The sequence below is a fragment of the Agelaius tricolor genome, unplaced genomic scaffold, assembly GCF_023055355.1.
Source record: "Agelaius tricolor isolate 1412-34295 unplaced genomic scaffold, bAgeTri1.0.p SCAF_7, whole genome shotgun sequence".
NCBI classification, from domain to species: Eukaryota; Metazoa; Chordata; class Aves; order Passeriformes; family Icteridae; genus Agelaius; species Agelaius tricolor.
In genome coordinates, this window is record NW_027269267.1 from 26,483,010 (window position 1) to 26,506,152 (window position 23,143).

The window sequence follows — 23,143 nt, forward strand, 5'->3', positions numbered from 1 at the left end:
TGCTCCTACCTGACAACAATTACTCTGGGAGTATTGAGCCAGAAGTGGTCACTCTTTAAGTCTGGCTCTTCTTCTAACTTTCTTGCTTCTTTAATTCATAAGTGTTTAGAAAGAGAGGAGTGTTCTTTGTAAACAAAGGAGATGGCCGAGCTGTCTAGATGTTAAGAGCAAGGTATTCACTCTTGTGAATATAACAGTTCTCTAGGTTTAAAGTGATAACAGTTCAATTTCAAATCTTGTAAAAATAATGCTGTTGTTAAGATACTGATAAATTTGCCACCTTTTTGTGCCTGAGAATCAATAAAATCTCAAAGGGCTTATGATATTCCTGACTGATATCTTCACTAGCAGTGTCAGTAGCTTATAGTGTAAAATTGTGTTTTGAGGCCTTATGCAGGTTTATGGGAATAAAAAACTACAGAAATTACACTAGCCAGATGCCAGCATACATCCCCATGAAAGATATTTTGCTATTGATATGTTACATGTATTGATACGTGTAACATCAGTGACTGCAATTCTTGAATTGGGTTATTTCTAGTGCTCTTAAAGGTGGTGTAAGGTAGGATTTTTCCTGCTATCTTAGTGTTCAGATACTGTTTTAGGTGCTTTGGAAGTGGCTTTTAAAGGAAGTGGAGGCAGTTAGCTTTTAGTTTGTCAGGTGGTTAAAGAGGTGTAGGGGGTATGCATTTACAGAAAGGATGGAAATGCAGCCACAGCTCTTAAGCATGGACTGCTCTCTCAGGTTATTGTCATTTAGTTTATCAGAGAGGTACCTCTGTCTTTTGGCTGTTCTGACAGACTAAGGGCAAACGGACTAAGAGCACAGACTGCAGAGCACAGACACATCTGGAGCCACCCCAGTTCCTCAGAAAACTACTTGTTCTACTTGGCCCTGTGCAAGATCACAGCAAGGGGTTGGCAGCAGTAGCTCAGACATTGTCCATCTGCCTGGAGTCACATGTTAAGGGAAACTATATTTCATGGGGATGACAGTAAGATGCTACTAAGAGCCTCATAAGAAGATCTTTCTGTCCTCTGCAGTGGAGTTCACTCAATAGTATATTTACTGATATAAATCTTAGCAGTGACTTCAGGTTTTCAAGATCTCTTCCCAAGTGAAAGAAGGCTAGCTTAATACTTTGTTGAAAGAGGAAAAACTGAAACCTCTCAACCTACCCTTTTATTCCTTCTAATTTTATAGATTAACATTTGCCTGTCACTTCTTACTGTGTTCTTGTTCTGTATTATATAAACACTTGGTTTTGCAAGTTTTTTCTGTGTGAACTTTCTCTTGTCTTTTTCACAGTAAACTTTAATCATGAAACAAAAATATCTTGTGAGGTATGTTGCATTTAGGAATAGAACTATTAAAAGTTGCATGCTATCAGCTTAGATGATGATGGAGTGGAATGGTGTAAATAGTAGAGCTATTAGCATGTGCTTAGATGTGTAAATGCCTAATGTGTGAGGATGTTAAGAAAGGACACAGTGGAAAGGGAATACCTCATCTCAGTTTAAAGATACTCAGTTAACCTTGGTGCAACCGTATAACATTAAGCAGAAAGCTGAACCGTATTCTTCAGGTGGGTGCTGTTAATGTTGCAAGGTAAATTCATGTTCTGTAGATGGCTGGATAAAATATGATGTCTAATAAGGTTTGTAGTAACCTCAAAATATTCAGTTCAGATTATTGACATAATGTGTGACAACAGTCATGTACCATGTGTACTGAAAGATCATTGCTTTGTCAGGAAAAATAATGGATTAAGGATGACTACAATAGACAGCAGAAGATTGCAGCTAATGCTTTCATAACTTCTGTTTTGGTATTGAAATATATGTTGTAAGGTATCTGCATAATGCTTCTGAAGCAGGTTTTTCCTTTTAGCAAATACTTTTTTATTGTTATTGAAATATAAGATGAAGTTTTATTAAAAAGGTGAGAATTGTCTTAAAAAGATACATAGGGTACCCAAGTAGGAGAATCCTTGGCAGTACATAAGGCAGTACTTTCCAGGAAGAGTAGTTTAACTGAAATGCTGAATTGGTACAAATAGTTAACATGTAAATATTGATCCACATGAATTAATAATTCTTATCAATGGAGTTGTAGAATACAGTAATATCTCTAGATAAAGTGTCTGTAAGAGGTGACAACTTTAAATTCAACTGCATTTCAGTAGAGGTCAGCCATGTCTTGCATCCTTTTGGGACATTTTGAGATTTTATAATTTCCATGTAGTTGGTCTGATCCTCTTTCTGCAGAGAATGTCTCCTGAAACTTCACTCTGTGAGTCCTTTGGGGATGACTGCTGAGCTCAGTGGGAGAAAAAGGCCCTACAGATGAAGGTTGTCTTCTCTCTTAGCTGAGTAAAAAGCCCAATTACCTCTAAACACCATCATACTTACTGCATAGTGGGACAAGCAGCTGTGCATTGTTCCTTTTACATCCCACATGTACTGAGGCTGAAGAATGTTGCATTTCAGGGCATTCAGTGTTCTGTGTTTTTAAAGTTTGGTTGTTTTTTTTTTTCATTTTTCTATTGATTCTGGTAAATTGACTTCTAAGATTTGCAGTACACCTTGAAGGCAGGTGTTATTAATATTTAATTTCTCCTCATCACAGCTGTTTCTTGAAATGCATTTTATTAGCTTAAGTGTGTACACATTGTTGGAATATGAATTTACCAAATATAAGTAGTGGCATGAGAACTTGCTTCAAAAGAAATTAATAGATAATTGCAGTGGTTAAAAAAAAACTTAAGTACACAGTATTCTTCAACATATGGTTTTGCTTCTGGTTAATTAGCAGTTTCTACTGCAATTAGAAAACAATATGCTGTTTATGAGAACAAGAGAGTATAGTTTTAATGCTTTTCTTTCCTGCTCATATAAACTCATCTTTGAACAAAGAAAGCAAGCTGAGATTCTTGAGGTCACAAGAGATGGGAAAACTAATATTTTAAAAGTGTAAAGCTGAGTCTTAAACACAAAATCCCTTTCAGGAGAAATAAGTAGTGTAGATTAGAAAATTCAGAATGGTTTCTGATGGCCTGTTTGAGTCCCATGCTGCTGATTAAGTATGCTACATGGGCCTTTTTTCCTTGTATTCTGACAGAGCCTTGTACAATTTGTCTTTGTAATGCTATCCTGTCCTACTGCATGATCTTGAGCATAACTCAGGTTAACTTGGCATGTTCAGCAGTTTCCTGTTTTGAAAGGTGTCCATCAGTTTCCTGGCTGGGAGAGTGTTCCCTTCTTTGAGATTCCTGAGGGTTTACAAATGCTTGAACACCATGTAGCCTTCTAAAAAGTCCTGTTGTTTTTGGTACTCTGTGGTGTAGGAAACTAGGGAGCCATCCTGTTCAAGTGATGGAACAGAACGAGATGACCTCCAAAGCATTGATGTCCAACAGTTCCAAAGCTCAGTAGTTAGGGTTTTCTAAGGGTTTGCTTGTTTACTATACCAGCTTCCCACTGGTTGGGATAACACTGGGAAACAGAAAGAAAAATGTGTGTGCTAAGCCTTTCAGTGGGCTCAGGTCTGTGTGGGCAGTGCAAAGTGTGATGAGGTGGGGTTAGGCAGGGACCAGAAGGAGAGGCAGCAGCATGGCACGGGTGTTGCTGGAGCTAGCAAAGCTCGGTGTCAGGGACACAGGGGAGCTCAGGGCTCACCCAGCTTGGGCCTGCCCAGTCTCCTTGGCACAGATCCACCACTGTGCTCTGAAAGCAGAGGCAGCAGTGTTGGGGTAATGCTGTGTTTTGAGCCTGTAAGTCCATCAGGGTCCAGCAGACCTTGCAAAGAGCCAGTGTTGGAGGGTAACTGCCTGTGTTTGCTCATTTACCTGCCAACTGACTGGGCAGCCCACCACCAGCTAACAGTTAAGCAATTTTGTTTTATGGAGTGCCAGGGATGAACATCATCACATAATGGGAAAGAAGTGCCAAAAACCAGCTGCCCTGACAGTTCATACTGACGTGCGGAGCAACAGCTTTGCAGCTTCAGAGTTTATTTCTGTCAGCTGTGCTTAATTTCCCTTCTCTCCTCTTTGTTGGATTACAATCCAGGCTGAAGATATGGAACCTGTACCCTGCTGTTACTTTGGCAGCCCCTCAGATTTGTCAGTGAGAATATCCCAGGACTTCCAGCAAAATCTGTCACGCTGTGTGTACCCTTCCTTTCTCAGAGCACAGCTGCCAAACAGTTGTAAATACCATATGCTGCTGTAAGCAGACAGAGTAAGGTCTTAGGTTTGAAGTAAGAGTGTTGTGTCTTAAACTTAAGTGGTAGTCCAAAGCTTTTGGTCAGATACATACCCTCACAAGATTAAGGTCAAAGCCCAAATTGTTATTTAGAGTCTGAATTTTACTGGGTTTAAAAATATTTATACTTGTTTCAATGTCCACCTTATAAGTGCCTTAAACTTGTTTTAAAGCCCAGCCCTGTACAGGTAAAGCCTTTCCAGTCTTTAAATCCCATTTACACCTTTAGGGTTTAGAGGATTGGGCAGTATGTATGACATGCACCATCCGGTGATAAATTCAGTCTGCTAATAAGACAAAGTAAATTAAGCACTGTAAAATTGTGAAAGTTAATTATTAAAATTCTGGACTGTCACACAGAGGTTTTGATTAGTCCAGTATTAAATTCAGAGAATTTAACACCCTATTTAAGTTATGGCACAGTTCTAAGAAAAATTGTGCAGCATTCCCTGTAAGGTTGTTCCAATACTTTGTGCAGTAGCATTAGTGGTTGTTGGAGTGTCCTGGAAATATGTATAGTTCTAAAATTGCATTTCTGAATAGGTGTAAAAATGTTTTATGGAGTTGGACTTAATAGTTCTAAAATGAGGGCCACACAGGCTTTCTGTTGCTCAATTTACTTAAGCTTAAACCAACATAGAGCCCTTTTGCCTTTATTGACCTATTTATCCTTAATTGTCCCTCCAGGATAACATGACCTACTTCAGCCATCTGTAGTTAAGTCTAAATGAGTCCTCAAAGTTGTTGTCTTTCTTCAAACAGTCCTTCTAAAAGCAGCTCTGCATGACCTGAAGAAATCACATTGTGTTTTCCATTTAGAAAATTATAGCTCTTCCTTAAAAACTCTTATTTTACTTAATTTCACACACTAAAAGGGGATTTGTTCAGCAACAACTTGTTAAAACAATTTTTCCTTTACCTGCAGAAATGCATTAAGGTAGCTCTGATTTTAGTTCCTTGGTGGGATAAAGTTTGTGAAGTTCTAGGCAGGCAGAACTCGATGATCTTTAAGGTCCCTTTCAACCCAAGTCATTCTCTGAATCTATGCAATCATAAAAAGGTTGATGGGTACCATAGAAGGCGGTGAGTGCACATGGTACAAGCAGATGTCCAGGCCCAGGCAGATGATGATGCCTGGACAGTTTAGTTGTTATTTTTAACCCTGGCTTCATTCCCTCAGCTTCCCTCCCAACAGCAAAAGCTTTTTGGAGCAGAAAGAAGGTCAGCATATATGATAGAAGATAGCCAGCATTACTGTCTTCCAATCAGTTGTGGTTAAGGAGGAAAATTGCTGAAAGTGGAAGAGAGGCTAATTTGAGGACCAAAAGGAGTACAGGAGATAAAGAGCCGATATAGGGACCAATCAAGGAAGATACTCATGCCCATATCTCTGAATCTGAGTGGGGAGATAAAAGAAGTATGACTTGGATGTTATATAAATTGGCATAAATATTTTAAAATAAATAAGGTGTGTACCAGTGCTGGCCATTTGGCCAAGGAACATGAGCCGTGCTTGAGACAGAATTCCCTCACATAAATATGTTGGGATTTGTATCTCACAATTCCAAGAGACCTGGTTCTGTGCAGACTTCTGGTTGCTTTTGGGACCAAGGCTGGAGGGCAGCTCTCCTGTTGGTCAGTGAGTTAGCATTTGCCTTGTTGCCAGGATGTCTCTGGTAGTGGCCCATCTTCCTTGAGGGCTCTTGGTCTGCTGGCAGTGCTGTGAGCTGTTGTCACAGTCCTGTGGTGACCAAGGAATTTTCAGAACAAGCATAGGGCTGCACATAATCACTCGTGGCTGTCTGACCTACATTCATTGTGAAGTTTTGAATTGTTAATAGCCCCTTAGACAAAGCTCTTTGAAGTTGCTGTCATTATTTTTTCTCCTGTTTATCTGGCTTTTAAGATCTCCTGTCACTGACATAGCATCATGTGTAATTATTCTTGCCTATGCCTATAAAGTGACGAAAGGCATGTACTTTATGGTGTCATTCTGCCTGGCTGTATGATTCTGCTCATCTCTTCTGCTTCATGAACAAATTTTAATCACTTGCCTATGATGGTTTTTATTTTTGCTACCTCACAACCCAACATTCATCTAAATTCTTCTTTGCCCGCTTGCTGAAAGATCCTAAAATGCAATTTTGGTTATTTGATGGTTCCCCGGTCTTGAGAAAATTGCAATGCAGTGTGTTTTTAGACATGCCTGGGGCATGAACTAATAACAGCTGAGACCAAAAGTAAGCATAATAGGAAAGGAAAGAGAGAAGGTTTTCATCAGTGGTACCCTGGATAAGATTTAGGGAGAGTTAGCTGGAATGCAGAGAAATCAAAAAAAAAAAAAAAAAAAGGTGCATAGCTGAGGCAGGGAAATGCATCAAATTTCTTATCTGAACCTTGTTTAATCATGAAGCTTTAACAGGTTCAACTCTGTTATAAATTATCAAATCGAGAGCCAAAATTATAAGAAAATTTAGCAATGATTTATTAAACTGTCAGTGAAACAGAATTTCCATCAGCAAAAACCACCACAGCCGAGGGCAGCGCCGAGCCCAGGTTCAGCACTGGGTGAACACTCGGACCTGACCCCGAATGTCGGAGTCTCCCCTGTTCACAAATGCTGCTTTGCGCAGCGAGCTCTTATACAATTTATTCCGCCTGAGGCTGAGATGACCGAATGTTCCTTTGTGTCCCTTCGCATGCAGAACCGGGGCCATACATGTGCAGGGATAGACAAAATTTCAGTCCGGGTGTCTGGATGTTGTCAGAGCACTCCGGAGAAGTTGGCATTCACATGTAACAGGGTGGCACCGGTGATCACCGTAGTAGATGCAATCTTCGAGGTGCGAGGTTCGAAATCCCTCTTGAGTGGTCCTGGCATTCCAGGGAAGTCAGTGATCATCGCCCAGGAAGGTTCCATTCTCACGTTAAAGGACTTGATATTATCTTAACATGTCCGGGAACTGGATGAATAGGACTCTGCTCCCAGCTGGGGTGGTCAAAAGACATATCTTGGATCTTACAATATTTTATACATAGCATGAATTATCTCTATCATATACTACAAACTCCAACACAGAAGCTCAGAGTTTCTTAATTTCCTGTGCAGTGAAATCTGTTTCTGTGAAGGGAAGGCAGTAGCTATCAAAAAACAGAATAAAGAGACAGTGTAAATGCTTTGGGTTTTTAAATGTGCATTTAAAAACATATCTATTCATAGAATTTCAGTACAGAATTAATTAGTTTGTAGAATAGTATGGATATTGTTTTGGAGAAGTGGAAGGAGGGGAAAAAATTTTATTTTCAAAATCAAATTTGAAGCATAAGCATCAATAAGAAATTATTTCTGCCTTCTTGCTTGCAGGTTGTGCTGCTGCTATGGAATGTCACAGCATCAGCTGTGTTGGGTAAAATGTAGCTGTTAGTGGCAAGAGATTAAAAGATAATAATTTTTACTTGGCATTCAGTGATTTTGGACAGACCACTAGAGGCTGCACTTGTATAACAGCACTTCTGGCTCTCTTTTAAATTTCCTCTGCTGGAACTCCTTCTCTTTCCTGTATTGCTTCATGAACAGTGGCCAGCCTTAGTTTGTGCTGGGTGGGTTTTGCCTTCCACAATTAGAGTTCATTGAGCTGACTATGACAGGGCTCAGTAATGAAACAGAACAAATTTTTCTACATCAAGAGCCTTCTATTGTGTTGAAGAACATTACAGGTTGCTCACTGGTTAAACACAGTAAGGAGGATCTGGCAAGCTTTTTCTCTGACTCCAGAGATGAGGCTATGGAGAGACAGGTGCAGTGCAGAGACTTCCACACCACCAGGCACCAGTTTTAAATTCAGCACCTCAGGGAGTTTGAGGTGAGCCTGTTCTTTGGGTCTGCTTTGGATGATTTTTCAACAAGACAGAAGAGATGGACATGTCCTTCCAGCACTTCTGCACTAGCTGACTTCTTCAGTGTTTTCAGTAGAACAGATAGAGATTACAAAAACTGAAGCCAAAACTATATTAATTCTGTCTGAAATTACAGAATTCATGTGGGAAGTTGTTAATCATTGCATTCCTATTTTTGCCCCGTATGCAGTGCCATGTACCATAAATAGAGTGCACCTGTAATTTCTGTTTTTTCTCATAAATATTGCTGGAATAAGAACTGATTGCTTATGGACTAGTTACACACCTCAGCTGAAAGTGATTCTTGTACGAATCTGAACTGAGCTGTCATAAATGAGTATCACCACAAGATGTCAGTTTTGTCACTGTTTGAGTGGGAGCCAAAATGTCATGCCAGTTTGCTTTAGGGGCTCAGGAGGTCTGCTAGGTAGCCAAAGAGCTTCATCTGGGTGTTCATAAATGCTGCCTTTGTTAGGGCCAATTCTGTCCTCAGATTTGTTCAGGATACTTGACCTCAGTTAGTCATACATCTACATCTGTGGCAGAACTTGGCACCCCACTGCTATTTTCTGTCTAAGGGACTGAATGCCGTGACAGCAACATGCAGTTGTATATGCAGCCATCTTTTGGAAATATGTTTTCATTCTATTTATTTTCTTGGTAGATGGTTTCTTTGCCCCTGATATCTCAATTACAATGCAACTCTTAACATTTCTGTTGAAAAAAATAGAAAATATGATTCTAAAGTTTGCTAATTTAGAGCAAGTGTAGTTAATGGAAAGGTTTTACTGTTCAGAACACTTCCAACTTGTTTTAGGGGTGTAATTACTTTGTGATTACATATTTTATAATTTCATTAGTATCAAAAATGATAAATTTCAAGTTCAGAATATAATTTGTAACATTATGTAACTTTATAAAATGTGACATTTGTAACACATTCTAAAGGATTATAGCTTCTTTTATTTGCCAGGCTACTCTTCAGTTATATGCTTTTAAACACTAATTTAAATGCAGTTTTTTAGAAAACTCATTAAGAAAGATCTGGAATAGCAGCAGGCTTACAAAGCACCATTCAGCTTAGATACAATGTTAAAACCTACAGGCTTGCTTTGCAATTGAAACGACGAAATTCAATGTAAGAGCTCATATGGCTGGTTTATAGATCTTTTTCAGTTCCTGCTATCTCTAAATTGTTTTAATCAGGAACCTTCTGCAGTGAGGCTGGGTACTTTGGGCTATAAAAGCCTTGAGATAATATCTGAGGCTTTCAAAATGGAGCTTTGAGGAATATGATGTATATCAACTTATTTTCATCATTTACTTGAGGAAGCACAAGTCTGCTTTCTTTTCCTTGGAGATGTTGGTTTAAAATGTAAAGTCCCTAAGTTTAGTTTTACTTTAGATTGTGAGAAAGAAGCTGTCATAAGATGAAAATATTTAAAGACCAAATGAGTACAAGACATTTTAAAATTATTAAGCAGCTTTAAAACATTTTAAAATTAGGAGTACATGCCAAATATGATAATTTTTGTGTCTTTTTTTAAATATCCAGCAGGTGGATTTCTTTTGGAATGAAGTGGATGAATTGGCCAGTTCTGAAACAAAGCAAGCTTTACAATAATGACCAAGCAAGAATTGTAAGAAAATGAAACTGTTCTAGACCTAATTACAGTTTAGTGGCTGGGTGCTACATTTTGTATAATGTTACAGCTGAATTTTATTTTTTTTCTTTTTTTGTGTCAAGTTCAAAACCCATTAAATTCTTCTGCTCTAGGAAACACTGCATCCTCTAGGACGTAGCTAATGATCAAATTGCAGTGTGGGTTACCCTACACAAGGGGCAGGAGCAGAGGAGATGTGCAGCAAGGCTATGCCAGGTGAATTGTCACTGCCCTTTTCCTTGCTGGCAAACCAGCATAAAACTGGTGCAGTGAAATGTCACCACAGGGCTTAGCTGGTTTTGATTTTTTCCTTTCCTAGTTGCTGTACTGGAGATTTTTATCTTGATTTGTTAATGCCATTGATATCGCATTCTTCACTATATTATTTGACTGTCTCCTAGAGCTTATAAAGGCCATTAAGGAGGTGGCTCTTCTCTGCTTCCATTATTTGCTGGGGCATTTCTGGTTTCATTTTTTTAGTGTGTGAAACACTGATGATTAAGAAAGAATTTTTGTCTCCTCTTCACCCCCCAAGAAATCATTCCTAGCAGCAACAGGAGAGATGGAGAAGTAGTCTTTGAGGTGGCTCAGGCTCAGTCAGTTAAGTGTCTTGTCTCTGCAAATGTAGAATGCAAAGTTTCTCTTGGGAAGCAGAACCTTGCTCATTAAGTGTCTGATTTCCAATGGCCTGTTCCTAAGGTAAGTGACCAATGATAAGTGGGTGAACCAATTCCAAGTCTTTCTTACATAGGTTTACAGTTGTATGCCAAAAAAGATTAGGATTTGTGAGATGCCCCAGGCCTCACATCTTTTGAAGCAGTGTGTGTGTGTCACTGTGCTGAGGGTGAGGAAGCTTTAGCATAGGGTGGTACCAAGGTTCTGCTTATGATACAGATGGCTGCAGACATTGCCTTGGTGCTCTGTTCAGTGCAGTAATTCTTTGTCAAATGTTGTTCAGCTTGTCAAATGTTGTTCAGCTACTATGGAAATAGCCATCCAGCCCTTGAGAGCAAGAATTTCTAGTCCATTTGTATGCTGAGATAGTTGAGGTAGGGAACAGTCCTGACTGTCATGTAGGCCAACTGTTTAATAATAAAGCTCTAAGACTGAATTTCAGTTTTAAATAAGTGGACTCAAGTAACCTAAAATGATGTACAGAATTTCAAACGTGCAGAGGTTTGATGCTTTCAGGCCTCTGCGATTGAACCAAAGATTTGCTTTGTTTCATTTGTAGCAGAGACCAATACTAAATGCTAAATGTATACTAAATGCTTTCATACAGCAGTGTAGAAGCAATAGGAAATTATTGGTGTAGCAGTTGTCACCACCCATACCTTGGAGAAATGCAAGGATCTTTCAGAGGATGTTTATGTAATTTCTTCCACATACCCCAGAGGGAAGTTTCTTTCCACAGTCCCATGTACTATAAGCTTTCCCACCCTTTCCCCCAAGTGCATGAGCTAATAAGTCTTGCAAACAAGACAAAGAGGAGATGTCCCCATAATCTAAACTGAGGAGTCACTAAGTGGAAAATTCGGTTCCTGCCCTGCATGGGAAAGGCTTCTTGTTGGGCAGGTGTTTCAACCTCACTGTCACCTCCTCCTGATGGTTGTACACTGGCTCCCCAGGACAGAGGGAGGGACCTGAGCAGAAAGTCCATCCTCTGCTGCATTTTCTCCAGTCCTCTGTGGCCCTCCTCCTCTTCCTCCACTTTCTACCTTTCTAACCTGGCCTTTGTGAGTTTGCTGGACACATTTCCTGCAGAAGCAGGGATGGTTCCCTGCCTGTCTAAAACTGTTCTGTTCTTTGTTCTGGTTAATAAACAGAAGAACAGTGCTTATCCCATGATGTTTTTGAGTTTTTTGTTTTGGGGATTTTTTTTTTTGTGCATATATTAGGAGAGAAACAAAGGAAGGAAATACTAAATTTGAATTAGAAGTTTATATAAATTATGTTTCAGAAAGTACACCGGATACAAGTTAATACATTAAAGACAAAAAAGGTCATATGGGAAATGTTAACAAGCCTGAATAGACAGGTGCTTCTGCTAAAGTTTTCTAATATTTTTCACTGTAAGAGTTGTTTTCTAGTCATTTACAACTAGGACAAATTTTCTTTCCAGTTGTGACGTGCCACCTGATTTTATGGTGTAAAGTTCAGACAAAATAGCTCTGTGGTTCCTAAGATGCCAGGGAACAAATCCACCATGCTCTTCAAACATTGAGACAATTGTTTGAGAAGCTCAAGTGTCTACTTCCTTTGTTCAAGGACTCAGACTTGACACTCAGAAGAATGATGGCTTTTGTGTCAAGAAAGTACCTTGAGAAAAATCTGCCTAAACCCCAGGCCACAGATGCTAAGTAACTACTCAAGCCCATTGGCAAAAGTGTCCTGCTTCATCCTGGAGCTCAGCAGGAGCTTCTCTGTGGTTACAGGATGAGCCAGTCTGCTTCCAGGAAGGCTGTGGCATGGGGTGTGGGTGCCACCTCTTGGGCAGCAGGCAGTGCAGACAAGCTGCTGGACTCCACAGGCAGGAGCACAGCTGAGGGAAGTGTCCACCCAAGGGAAGACACTGGGAGATGGAGTGGGACATAGCATACAGTTGGAGGATGAAGGGACTGTGGTATTCAGGAAGGGGTGAGAACTGATGTCATTCATCCTGAAAGTCTAAAATTAAAAAGAAAATAAAAAGACTTTTTTCATTGCTCTTGGGATAAGGAGTGATGAATGGGAGAGACAAATGTCGGTGGCAGAGACAAGTTTATTGGGGAGTGATGCAGAGGCATGAGAAGATGTGAGCTAAGCTGATGAGTGCAGTGCAGCTGGACCAAGGCAGGGAAAAAAGCTTGATGAGCTTTTGATGAGCTGTGCCCGTCAGAGCATGCATCTGCTGAGACAGTGTGAGCAAAAAAAATGCATTCCTCTCAAGCACATGGAGGGGTAGGGGAAAATCATTGTCAGGATAAAACATAATAAATATGGCTGAGGGATAGAGGGACAGCTGGCACTCACAGTTAAATCAGGAGCCAAAGGAAAATTGAGTATGTGCTTGTTTTCAAAGCACCATTCCCTGTGCCCTAGAAAGGAGGAGGGTATTGCAAGGTGTCTTGCATCCCCATGTGCAGGTGCGTGTCTGGCAGCAAGGAGAGGTCAGTAGAACAAGGGTACATTGGCAAACAGACCTGTTTTCAATATTTACTTTTCTTGAATGCATGACTTTGTTCTCTTTGTAATGTTCTCAACTTTGTTGTACACAATGTCTTAGTTTGGTTTGTTGCTTCCTGCCTGGGACTTGCTGGAGCTGGATCCCAGACTCCAGAGCCAGGCCTTTGCAACAAGGCTCTGTTGTCAAGATAACAAATACTTTTCCCACCCTGATTGATTTGGAACAGGGCATGTAATTTTTTTTTTCCCCACCGGTCTATATTAATGGAGTGTTAACAGTTTGAAGTCAGATGCTCAAGACTTTGCCACCGGGTCTCTTCTGGGCAGCAGTGGGGAATCCTGGCTTTTTATGTCTGAGCTTGCTGATTCATGCAAGCACACAACATATTTGATCCTTCTATTTGATCCAGTGGAAAAAGAAGGTTGGCTGAAGACATCTTTTGGGCTATCTTAGAGATGTGCTTTTCTTTGTTAATTCTTCCACTTAAGTAAGCCTTGTCTTTTTATTTTTCTAGGATATTGATATTAAGCTCTGCTTATTGTCAGGTGTTTAGGCAGGTGATTACTGTGTGGAGCTGCCATGTAGATAATTTCTGGGATCCCAGCTGAGCCTGTATTTTCGTGTGCTCCTAGAGAGAAATGCTATTGGTGCTCTTTCAGAGGCTTTAATTTTATTCATATTGCACTGAAATATCAGTATTTTCTTGAAATATTATACAGATGTTGCATTTAGGTACTCTGAGATTATGCTTCCTCTGAGGAGGTATGGAGGGATTTCAGGGCTCCTGGGACCTTCTACTGAGTGGGGGAAAATAGACTCTTTATGAGTCTTAATACACTCCAAAATCCACACTGGCTCCTGTGGGGACAGCTGTAGCACTTTTTTCACTCCATTGATCCACATTAAGGCTGTGTACCCAAGGAGTTTGTTTTGCCATCTGATTATTGTGGCACATGGTTGCTATTATAATTTTATTTTGCTCAGTCACTAAAAGTTAAAATTGTGAGACCTTTAAACGGGGAACAGGAAGAGGCTAAAATCAGTCTGAATCTCTCTCCTCCTCTTGCCCTTTAAATAAAGAAAAATAAGAGAGGAAACTTCGGTAAATCATGGAAATTTACTGTAGTGGGAAGCATATTGCTAATATAAAGCCCTGTTTGTCTGCAAGGGTTGTCAGGCTTACAAGGCAAGTGCTCAGATGTTGTTTATCAGTGTTGTCCTAACCCAGAGGCAAGAGTTAAGTAACATGCACTGAATGTGGGCAGTGAGGATCACTTCTAATATTCTGCTGTGCTGAAAGGACTGCTTAGCTTCTTCTGGAAGAAAGCAAGGGCTCCTTTGCATTTCTAATGATTATTCATGTTTCCCACTGAAGAGTATGTCTGTAAATTTGAGAGATGCTGCATTTTATAAAAGAGAGGGAATAAACTGTGAGTCCTGTTTAAATCTGTAATTTTGAAGAATAGCTTAAGATGACACATCTGGGTACCTGTGTTCTTCACCCTCCTAAACATCTCTTATCATTATGCTACTGACATAATCTTATCAAGAAAAGCTGGTGTTTCCATGATTCAGCAATCTTGAATAAAGAATCCTGACATTCTGTTGTGTTGATTTTTATTTTTTCTTTTCAGATATTACCATAACAAATTGATGCACAGTATTTCTAAAGGTCACACAGTGCCACAGCAGGCCTTGCAATAAATCATCAGATGTAAAAATACAGTACATATACTGAAAAAGGAGCAAATGTATGAGAAAACAATTAATCTGAGCCTGTCTGCCTTGCATTTGCCTGCTGTTTCCATTTTGATTGCGATTGGCTGGCAAGGGCTGCTGCTGGCATTGCACAATTGGCTTAGATGGGGAATTACAAAACAGGAGCACATCCCTTGGTCAGGGCTCGGTAGCACATGCAGCTGAGCACAGGCAAAAGAGAAAGGTCACCCGTACGGCAGGATTGGAGCAGAATCTCTCTCACAGATGTTTCCATTCGAGAGGAGTGCCTCTGAGCTCGTTGTTCTCATCTGTGGTTTGAAGAGCTTAAATGCCCTAAGGTTTTTTTGTTTCAGCGAATGTGAAAATGCACCTAGGAAGAAGTTTACAGCCTGGAGGCGTATGAGGATTTCAGATGCATGGAGCAGTATCATGGAATGATCAGAAGGATCTGTGGTTTTCAGGAGTTTTAAGTATCACTGAGGAGGAAGGCAATTCAAACAGAAGGTTAAAAAGCAGATGCAAAAGGAAAACAACTTCATGTTGATCCTGAAATTATACTGACAACATCATGAGGAAGGGATTATATCAGCACCAAACAGTGGAGAATCAATCAGTCTCATTTTCTTCTGAAATAATCCCTGTGCAATAAATGTAAATACTATCTTTTGTGAAAAAGAAGACTTCATTATTTGAATGCATTTTGAAACTCTGCAAAACGCTGTGGGACTGCTGCATCTTTGCAATGGTGTATAATGTATCTTTATTTAAGATATTTATATGAAGAAAATTCTGCACAAAAAGGTCAAGCTACTTTTTTTTTTCACTGTTTTTTGACTGCTTTTCTGTGTGAGGGAACCAGGAGTTACATTTGTATTTTTAACTAAACTTTCCTATTTTCTTCTCTCCTCCAAACTTAGTTTACGAGATGCTGGAATTGGATTTATTCTTGTCATAGATCGCAGACAGGACAAATGGACCTCTGTGAAAGCTTCCATACTGCGGATAGCAGTGAGTACTCTCTTAAATTACTCCTTAGAAAGGTTTTTCTGTGTTGAATCATCCTCTTACAAGTGGAAAAACATAATTTTTTTTTTTCTTTTCAACAATATGTCAGCTAATAGATGATACAGAAGGTATCCAGTAGGTCTTTTGTATCCCAGACAGAGCATCATGTGTCTATGATGTGCTTTTAATGCAGTCTGCAGCTCAGGACATCTTCCTAAGTATGCACTTGGAGAGAGTCAATGTGTGGGCATGCAGCTCTCCCACGTGGGAGCTGATGTTTGCATGGACACCCCATGGGTCCCATAGAGTTTTCACTATTCGAGTGAAGAAATGAGGGTGAGGGTCCTGGTTGAGTTTACCACTTGTGAAAGGAGTTCACATGGAAAAACTGTTCTTCTGATGTTTGATTTAAAACAAGGATTATATGTAAGCAAGAAAATCTTATGTGCCTCCTATGATCAATCAACAGTGCATGCTCTTAACTTTCCCAGTCTCCCTTTCAAGTAATATGAAAAAGAACTTTATTAGAGGCTATTTTTCCCTTTTCTTTTTTCAAAAGTAAGGAAGGACAGATTCATGTTTATCATGTGCTTATTCTACTGCTGGTTTACTTGGTTTTTAAAGTTTTTGGTTCATTGGTTGCCTTTTTTTTCTTCCTTTTTATCCTTGCTTGAATTGTTAGAGTCAATAGTAAGGGCTGAAAAACAAATCTGTAAATATCTTTTAATTTTTAATGGCTGAAAAATTTTGACTTTGTAAGATAAAAGTCAAATCAAAACATTAAATGTCATTTTAATGTGGCCTGATTATGGCCAAAGAATTTTTTGTATTATAAGTTAAAATTAGTATATTACTTTAAAGTAATACATCTTTAAAGGTAGTATATTACTCCCACTATATGATGTTTTATGAATGAATATATAATGATATAATATTCCCACAATACAACTCTTTACACAATAATCATGGTAGAAATGTTAAAACATTGAAAATACATTAAAGTATCATCAAAATTTGCTTTAGCAGCTCAATTTGAAATTTTGAGATGCAGCATTGAGTAGATCCCAGTAGTGAAAACTGAGAGCAGCATAATTTAGGATGATTGAAGAAAAAGGCCTCTATCTGGAGGTTTGGCATCTCTCAAAAGTCAGTGCTGTAGTTTCTGTTCAAGGACAGATAAGTGTTGCCCAGATTATGCTCCTTTTATTTGCATAATTGGGGTTGTGAGGGTTAGGGAGCAACTGCAGACAAGTTGCTTATGGCCGTGATGATAACATTTATGGTAACATTCCTCCAGTGTGTGTTACTTTGCTTTGAAGCACGGTGGACAGAAGTGAGCAACTATTCCCCATTCTAAGGGGTCTGTCACTGTCGTGATGGTGTTGGTGCCTAAGGGATTTAGGATGTTAAGTGCAGGAGCACTGCACAGTTGCACTACTGCAGCTGATGGGTTATTCTGCTTTTTTCAGCTTTTCTCAGCTTTTCTCATTCTTCTGTGAGCTTTTTCTGAAAGAAGAATCATGCTTCTTAGCTGAAGTCTAATCTGTTAAAGGCAGGATTTTTTTATATTTGCTTCTCTGTTGAACAGCAACAGTGTTGGCTTTCAATTGTACCCATGTATATATATTTATAGCAGTCCTCCTGTTGAGCTTCAGCTGTAGTCACATCAGCCCCGAATACTTGAAAATTTTGTGTTCCTATTCCAAAAGAAGATGTAGTGAAGAATTGTTTGCTCTTGACCATCATATCTTTGCTATAGTATTTGATATAAATGAAATCTAATGCATTTCAGCTGTCTGTTGTTTAACAAAAACACAAAGCCAAATATACAAGATACAAATATTGTGCCAAATTAGTGAGGTCCTATTGATAGACAAAAATTTCTTTTGAATGGCTCAAGGGTAACTGAAGATTTCCACTTGTTTGGTTTTTCTAACAAGAATTGTCTTTTGATGGTTTTCAGTTTCAATTCAGAATTGTCTTTTGGTGGTTTTGAAGCATCTGAGTTATTTGGGCTATCCAGACTGTACTCGATGTCTGAAAGCCTGATGCCTCTGGTAGTTTCAATCACAGAATCACAGAATGGTTTGGATGGAAGGGACCTTAAAGATCATCTAGTTCCAACACCCCTACCATGGGCAGGGACACCTTTCACTAGATAAGGTGGCTCAAAGCCCCATCCAAGCCTGGCCTTGAACACTTCCAGGCATCAGAAATTCCTGCTTCTCTGAGTAACCTATTCTAGAGCCTTGCCATCCCCACAGTAAATAATTTCTTCCTACTGTCCCATCTAAACCTACCTCCTTTCAATTTGAAGCCATTTCCCTTTTTTTTTTAAATTATTTTTATTTTTATTGCTGAAGCTTATTGCTGTGTGTGAAGACAGGAGTCTCATGTTATTTGAGATGAGAGCTTTGGCTGTCGGTTTATTTTGTCATTTCTGCCATCTTACCTGTTTTTTCTCTAATCATCCTGAGGGAGTTAACCCTCTTGATTTGTGAAATCAGAATTGCCAGCATAGAGTGCTATGGCTGGAACACTGCCTGACAGGAATATCCTGGCTGGAGCATCTGCCCATCACCAATACCCTGGCAACTGTAGGACATGTATTTGTAAGCACTGAGCAGCTGTTAAACAGAAATTCATATTAGCATGGATTTGTTATTATTATTTCTTGTTATTTTCAAGACTCTTCATACGCATTTGGTTTGTACTAGTGGGTATTGGAAGTATGTTTTGAAACAAAAGTAACAAAATGTTTTGTTTCAGGCTGAAATTATTGTGAAAAATGTATTATTAAAAATTTCTAAGCTTCATTTTTCCTTCTTTGTTGTTAGGGTTATGAGCAGAAAATGAGCAATGATGAGCTGAATCTGTATTTCATGCTGATACTTAAAGGTTGTTGTAGTCAAGACTTTGGAGGTGAGGTTAACCCTATTTTTGCAGACATAGTGGAAGGCCAGTGACTGCACTGCTTGCCCAGGGTGACTGCTGCTGCAGCACATGCAGTGCAGGGGGACTGAGAGCAAAGCCAGGGCCCAGGGCTGAACTATGACATTTCTTTTCCTGGGATGTGACAGAGATTGTGGCAAGAACATGCCCAGGCATTCAAACTTTGCTATTGTTTTATTCTACTTGATGAAGTTGCAATGAGCAGGCAGCCCAGGATGTTGTTGTGAGCAAGCACAAGAATGCAGGCTCTGTGGCTTAAGAGACACTGCAAACAACATTGTTCTTTTTATTTCTCACTTGATTTAGCTGAAGTGAACTTATTAGCCCAGGAAGAATTTGGTCTATTGGGATAGTCAGGCTGAGACGTGAAATTCTGGTAGAGATTCCAAGAGCCAAGTTTAATGTTAAGTGTGAAGTCTTGATAGCAAATTGTCGTGTTGTTAGAGAGACAGTAGAATTTGAAAGTTCTTACAAGAAAAATACTGAACTTAGTAGTTGCAAATTGTTCACTTGTAATACATTATTGTTTGAGGATACAAAATTTTTTCAGCTTTTTGCCCTGTCACCTGTGATGATTCTTCTAAATTTGTATTAGAATGTCCTGTTTTCAGTAAAACATAGTATTCAGAGTATAGAGACATGCAAGACCTTGCTGAACCTTTTAGCTCCTGTGGCAATTACGTAGTCTCATGGATAAGTGTGCAAGGAGGAGCAGTCATGGTGGCTGGTAAAGCAGCTCTGCATTGTCCCAGCTGAATTTGGGTGAATGACAAATGCCAGACAAACTGATCCACTTGTCCTTTCCATGCAGTCAAAAATTACTCTTTTTTATCCTTTTTTTTTCTCTCCTAATGTTATCATACCCAAACAAGCAATATTCAATCCACAGTTGTAGGAGCAAGGCTTTTTACTGATCAATGTGTTCTAGGATTTCACACTGCTATCTTCACAGTTCCAGTGTATTTTCTTTTAAAAATGAAGTCGGTGTCATTACATTGTATTAGTTTCTTGTTGTCCTGTCAACATTGTCTTCCTCCATCTAGAGGGAAAGGTTGCAGTGTGAACTCACTCTTTTAGACAAACAAAAAACTGCACTCAACATCATTAAAAGTTTTACCATAGCCATTCATCAACCTCAACCCAGGGAAAATAAACTTCCTTGGTGCATAGGGAATAACGTACCTGTGGGCAACTGCTCTTGAGTAAGCATTAGGATGGAGGTTGGTTGTTTTGTTGGTGAGGAATTTTTATCCATTTACAAAACTTTGCAGCCCTTTCTAAATGTGACAAGAGATGAGTTTTATTCTGCCTCCTGGAAAAGAAGTCTGCTTTGTGATTTGCCACCCCTAATTAAGGATGCACTGCGTGCAGATTTCATGCCTTTTGTTTTGGACTGCCTTGTCCACAGCACTGCTTTTCTTAGCTGTTCATAAATCAAAATGCAGTCTTCAGTGTAACACTGGCTTAGCCTATTAATTTCTTTGAAGATCAGGGCCAAGACTGCTGTCTGGCAGGAAGAAACCTGAAGCCAATGGACACAGCACACCAGAATGCTTAGGTTGGACTCAATGATTGTGGAGGTCTTTTCCAACCTAATTGATTCTTTGATTTTGTAATACCAGCCTAAACCTTGCAGGAGTCAGGCAGTCCCATTTTTGTGCCATTTGGAATCTTACTGGTTTGATATCCAAGGTGAGAAATGATGAATTGCAGTAATCCAACTTTGAGTTCTTTGGCCTTGTTTGTAGAGATGTTGAGTTTCTTAGTGAGTTCTTGATGTAGAAAAGATATGTTTTTTAAGTGGTGCCCCATGAAAGGCACTGTTATGGGATAGGTATTTCCCTTTAGCCCAGTTTCTAGTTAGCTTTTTGCATCATGTCCTGAAAAGTAGTGACACTTCACACTTTGTATGACTTAAGTTTGAAAACACTGCTCTTCTTTCAGCCCCAGTCATGCTTCTCATTTTGCTTGGATTTAAGAAGAACTTGGCAGCATGATGGAGCTGGAACAGTATTTGTATTAATTTTGTGGCTATTGTTATGAATGAGTACAGTAAATGATAAATGAGTACGTTTATTTTGAGATCAGTATGGTTTTGTCTGATTGCCTTGGATGTTTTGAGACTACTTCAAATGCAGGCACTTTTGCAGTTATCCTTGTGTACTTAGCCATTTTTATTTATTTTATTGTTTGTTGAATATGTGAAAACAGAAGTGAGTCACTTAAACTCAGAAAGCAGGACCATAATGTCGCAAACATTAAATATAGATCTAATGCAAAACAGTCCTATGTTTTTAAAACTAGATTTCAAGCTGCTCTTTTTATGAACTGATTTAATTCAAGATTCTTTTGTGACAAGAATTATGTGTAAGGCACTTGTTCATTTTAGCCAGGAATAAACAGTCTTAAATAGGTAAGCAAGTAGTTATTAAGCCCTTTATATACAGAAGTATTTTGGAAAGAAGTACTCTGTGGCTTATGGCATACTAATCAGTGCAGAAAGGAAAACAGCACCACAGAGTTTGGTAATGTGGGTATTTTGAAGCTTTTCATAAAATGAAAATTAGTTTTTTTCCAAATATTTTAAGACAGAACTACTAAAACCCAGTCAAGCATTAGCTCTTTGATGGCTCACATATTATACACAATATTTCTGCAAGCTGGCTTAACTTCAGGGTCAGTACTGGTGATACACACAGCCTCTCTGCCAGTAATTTCTGTGAAGAAAAATGATAGTGCAACTAACACATGGTCCAGAGGAGGCCACAAAGTTGATCAGAGGTCTTGGAGCCTCTCTCCTATGAGAACAGGTTGAGAGAACTGAGGTTGTTGAGAAGAGAAGGCTCTGGGCCAGACCTCACTGCAGCCTTTTGGTATTTAAAGGGGGCTTATAAAATAGAGGGAGAGAGACTTTACATAGGCAGATAGCAGTAGGACAAGGGGGAGTTGTTTTAAACTGAATGAGGAGAGACATTACATGTTAGGAAGCAATTCTTCACTGTATGGGTAGTGGGGCACTGGAGCAGGTTGTCCAGGAAGTTGTGGATGCCTCAGCCTGGAAGTGTTCAAGGCAAGGTTGGATGAGCACCTGAGAACCTGCTCTAGTGGGAGGTGTTCCTGCCCTGGGGGGAGGGGGGTGTTAGAAATAAGTGATCTTTAAGATCCTTTCCAATCCAATCCATTCTGTGATTCTATGGTAATTTGATTTTGCATTTTGCCCAAAACTCAGCTGGGTTCAGTCTATACATTTTCCCCTTTCCAGAAACCTGGGGCATGCAGTGAAATGCTCCCCGTCCCTGAGAAGCAGATGCCTCAAAGCAGGCAGGTTAACCTGCTCCTGAGAAACTATTAATGGGTTTTCTGGAGAACTTAAGAATGTTCCCCATTTTGTCCAGCCAGAAAAGGTTCTTCCCCTTATTCTAGGTTCAGGATACTTGTAGGGCAACAAAGATCTCAGTGTATTGGAACATTTTGATCCTGGGGCTGTGCTGTATACAAATTCTTGATTTGATCAGGTTTAATCAAAAATTGATAACAGTGTGCACATCTACATTTTTTCTCTTTAGAATTGGCATTGACCTGACTTGATGAGAAAGTGAAGGAGATGAGCAGATAGAAAACTAGTCCCATGACTGTCATGAAATATCAAACAAATGCAAGAGAGATGAATGAATATATGGGCTGGGCTCTCCTAATTTTTGCAGAGAATATGAAAAACATGACTCCTAGTCTCTTTTGCATTGGCATTAAATCAGATAAATTCAATATTTGAGACAAGATGCTGAGGGTACTGTTAATAATAATTAATCTAGTAAAGAAAGACACTTTGGGGAAAAAAAAACCAACCCAGTTTTTGAACATACAAACCCTTCAACAAATCTGAGTAAGGTTCATTGACTTCAGTGAAACAGTCCTTGAAGACACTTTATTTGATAGCACTGCTAAACATAACATGAATATTTTTTGGTGCTTAACATTTAGCAAAGCATTATTGAGAAGTCATTGTTTGTTGTCTGGTTAGCATACAATGGCTTCAAACAAATATGCTGCTGGGCTGGAACAGAGGATTTTTGTTTTGTTCCAGTGTTCAGGGTGAAGTTGACTGGTCAATGAAGTTCACAGGCATCTGTGGAGTATCTCTTACATCATAGCATTGTCTCTGCAAGTCACCAGGGCTTTAGCAAAAAAATGTTAGGAAAAGTAGTAGTATTTTGGCAGTGCAGATACAACCTTTGATAAACTGTAATAGCTGGCACAAGTCCGACGTTGTTCACTGTAGCACAACTTCCCTTTCTTGTTTCACAAAAATTAATTTGCAGATTTTACTCCTAGCCACAACAAGGGAAGGAGGCATCACTTTTTAAGGCATGGAGTTTTTTTTGAAGAAAAAAACAAAACCAAATGGAGACAGACTAGTGGAGACAGGTTTATACAGTAGACAAAGTCAAAGTAATCTAGAATTTGAGCTTTTGTT

At 39.4% G+C, this 23,143-nt stretch overlaps 1 protein-coding gene across 11 annotated transcripts in view; it reads left to right on the forward strand.

Moving 5' to 3' along the window:
* Positions 1–23,143, forward strand: part of MCF2L (MCF.2 cell line derived transforming sequence like) — a 158,121-nt gene that overhangs the window by 103,371 nt on the left and 31,607 nt on the right. For 9 of the 11 annotated variants that reach the window (XM_071430640.1, XM_071430641.1, XM_071430642.1 and 6 more), the window contains one exon: positions 15,630–15,720. In XM_071430640.1, coding sequence (XP_071286741.1) covers positions 15,630–15,720 — 91 coding nt within the window. Of the gene's footprint in view, positions 1–13,395; positions 13,415–14,885; positions 15,514–15,629; positions 15,721–23,143 lie in introns of those variants that run through there. The other 2 variants (XM_071430651.1, XM_071430650.1) reach the window with 2 other exon arrangements.